The sequence below is a fragment of the Phalaenopsis equestris genome, unplaced genomic scaffold (assembly GCF_001263595.1).
Source record: "Phalaenopsis equestris unplaced genomic scaffold, ASM126359v1 Scaffold223478, whole genome shotgun sequence".
Taxonomy (NCBI): Eukaryota; Viridiplantae; Streptophyta; class Magnoliopsida; order Asparagales; family Orchidaceae; genus Phalaenopsis; species Phalaenopsis equestris.
In genome coordinates, this window is record NW_018241595.1 from 1 (window position 1) to 2,903 (window position 2,903).

Sequence of the window (2,903 nt, forward strand, 5' to 3'; positions counted from 1 at the left end):
GTTCGTGTTCGGTTCGTTTACACCCCTACACATACTACATAATTGTTGTGTATTTACATATCTATCATCTAAATTCCAATATATATATATATATATATATATTTGGTTCAAATCGCGCGGGAAACAGAGGAAGTGTCCTGCGAGCGACGATGCAGGAAGCGGGTGTCTGCTGGGATGAGCAGCAGGTGGGCTCGGCGTACATGGAGGAATTTTCAGCGGCAAGTGCTTGCCTGAAAGGTCACCGGAGATCGCTATCGGTGGAGACGGCTGCCGGAGGTAGCATCTGCCTCGCTTGCTTCGCCGCACTGGTATCAGATCCGCTCTCCCCCACTCACTACGTCTCTTACGCCCTTTCTCAACTCAACCTCTCCTTCGATGACCCCGATCTCCTCATGGAGCTACGGGAACGCCACGCATATCTTCTTGTGGTTCCTCTAGTGGCCGCCCTCTCGGTGTTCGACGACGAGATCGCTCGCCAGGTTATGGAACTGATCTACGATTTCTGTTTTCGAGGTCAAATGGGACGGTTAGGGTTGGGGGGAAGCGGAAGCGAAAGATTCTCCGCCACTTCACTGTCAGGTGATTTCATTGCTCGGATTGCGGATCGGCTTTCGTCGGGGACAATCGCGTGGAGCCGGCGGTATATCTGCTTGGTAATTGGAGTTGGTGCGGTTTAGACTCTCGTATATTAGTATATGTATTATTGAGATCATTGAACAGTTTTAACGACTTCTTTTCAAAAGTTGGATCACTGGTTTTGTGTTCCATGGCTTGTTATTAACTTCTGAATTTATGGTTTAAGTTGCACTGCTTTGGGGAGCTCCTAAATACTCACCAGGCAAGTAGCCCAGCAGTTCACATCAGAGAGAAAGACGCCCTTTTCTCCAACCTGCTTATTGGTCTCCAGCTCCCAAGGTGAGCAACCTTTAGATTTACGACCAGCCAATTAATCCGGTAAGGAATTAATTCCCCAAACTCGTTTTTGTTGGCAGCGAAGAATTACGTGGGGAGGTGTTGTTTGTGCTTTATAAGCTATGCTCTCTCAGTATCACACCATGGGAGAATGTTGATGATGACAATGACGACTGTGCGGGGTCCTTGGACGCTAGGGCAGCAGCCTTGTTGCGGCTTGCATTGGAAATTCTGCTGAAAACCCAGCATGATGAAGTTCGCATGAATTGTTTGGGTAGATCACAAACTTCTTCACTGGCTATAGCTCATGTTTTTACCAGCATTGCCTTCTTTTAATCACACTTTGCCTAGGTACAAACTTTTTCTTTCACGTGGTTGCATATTTAGTGGTTTTCTTTATTACCAGTATGCCAATAATTTTGGGGTATATGTAGTGGGAAAATTAAAAAAGAGGCAGCACTATGATTCATTAACAAGGGACATTTCTGTAAGGTTTAATTTTTTTGTATGTGTGTAACAAATCACGCGGTTTAGTTTTGGTAAAGTCATTTTGTGTTAATCCACTTGTAATCAATTTTGAGTTAACTGTGGATTAATTAGGAGTTAATTAGCTTAAAACATTGTATTCTGTAAATAGGGTCCATTAGAGAGGATAATGGATATGAAAATGAATGAAATATATATATATATATATATATTTTTTTTACTTCCTTTTGGGAGGTTGAGTACCTCAAAATGTTAAAGATGAAGCGAAGAGAGGATGCAGGCAAGTAGGAGAAGGGGGAGGGCGTTTTGTAAGTCTTAAGGGAGACGATGGTGTGCTTTAGAGCTCTAGTAGTTCCGCATTTAAGATTTCATATGTTTTGTATATTAAATATGGTATTATTTATTATGCCAACAACTTATTTAAAAATATCAACAATGGCAAGTAAAGTTTTTGGGACATTAACATAAGCATAAAAATTAACATTCATAAGAAGATTGAGCCTAGGTTTGGAATCAGATCGTTTAACAGTATGTAGGGTTGTGCATTATTTGGTCAAAACTAAAAGATAGAACCTAACTAAACTGGACAAGTTCGGTTGGTTTGGTTTGTGATGCGTGTAAGAGAATTTGCGGTGGTAAAAGTGATTAATTAATTTCTTAGCATTGCTCTAGAACCCAACACACACTCATGTAATAGCAATGATGGACAAAAATATCAGAAGATTTTTATGTGGAAAACTCAGAAAGGATAAAAATCACTGAGCCTTGCCCAATTCAAGAAATTCACTATAAACTGGTGATTATAGGTATGATCCCTTGTCTCACATGAGAGAAATGGTTACAAAGCTTCTCAAGTTATAATGTTGCTGAGTGAAAGTACTTATGACCTTGTGGTAGGGAGCGATTGTAATGAGGAGCAATAGTCGGGGCTTCAATGTACCGTCTTCGGGGTCTGTACGACGTTCAAAATGATGTGTTCTTCCTAGTTTACTTTTTACGGTGTTTTGTCACAAATAGTGGGCGGTGAGTAATGGTAATCGAAGGCAGTCGACGAGGGGTGGTTGTTGGTGGCTGGTGGCGGTTGACGACTGTCAGAGAAGGAGGCATTTGTCGGATCGTTGGTGTAGAAGTGATGCTCGACTTCAGTTTCTTCTCAGTGTTTCAGGCTTCTTCAGATTTCAAGCTCTCAGTTCTCTTCTCATGAGGAGGGTAGAATCTTATTTATAGAGTCCATGTTGCAAAAATGGAAGGAATCCAAATTACTCTTAATCGGACTGCCCAGAGAGATCCCCTTGATCGGACGATATTCGATGGTCATTTTAGTCCTTAATGATGTCGGAATTGAGCAATATTGGGCTCATTGGATTCATTTTGTCGATAGATTCGATAAACTGTGCTTGCTACGTTCGGAATTCATTTAATCTTCCAAGTATACATGGAAAGCTTTCAAATGTGGTTTAACAGTTTTTTTTTTGGATTGATTTGACTTGGATCAGACCAATTTG

At 41.4% G+C, this 2,903-nt stretch overlaps 1 protein-coding gene across 1 annotated transcript; it reads left to right on the forward strand.

Annotated features, from left to right (window-relative positions):
• Positions 1–132: 132 nt before the first annotated feature.
• LOC110037688 (protein PRD1-like) lies at positions 133–1,248 on the forward strand. The gene is made up of 3 exons (XM_020742391.1): positions 133–653; positions 803–915; positions 993–1,248. Exons 1-3 carry the CDS (start codon positions 150–152, stop codon positions 1,246–1,248), a joined length of 873 nt encoding a protein of 290 aa, XP_020598050.1. The 5' UTR covers positions 133–149.
• The last annotated feature ends 1,655 nt before the right edge of the window (positions 1,249–2,903 follow it).

Excerpts from the sequence above, each read along its gene's own strand:
- LOC110037688 (XM_020742391.1), top strand. The coding sequence starts at position 150 with ATGCAGGAAGCGGGTGTCTGCTGGGATGAGCAGCAGGTGGGCTCGGCG. Across the intron at positions 654-802 it reads GCCGGCGGTATATCTGCTTG|TTGCACTGCTTTGGGGAGCT; the intron begins GTAATTGGAGTT and ends TTATGGTTTAAG. Across the intron at positions 916-992 it reads ATTGGTCTCCAGCTCCCAAG|CGAAGAATTACGTGGGGAGG; the intron begins GTGAGCAACCTT and ends TTTTGTTGGCAG.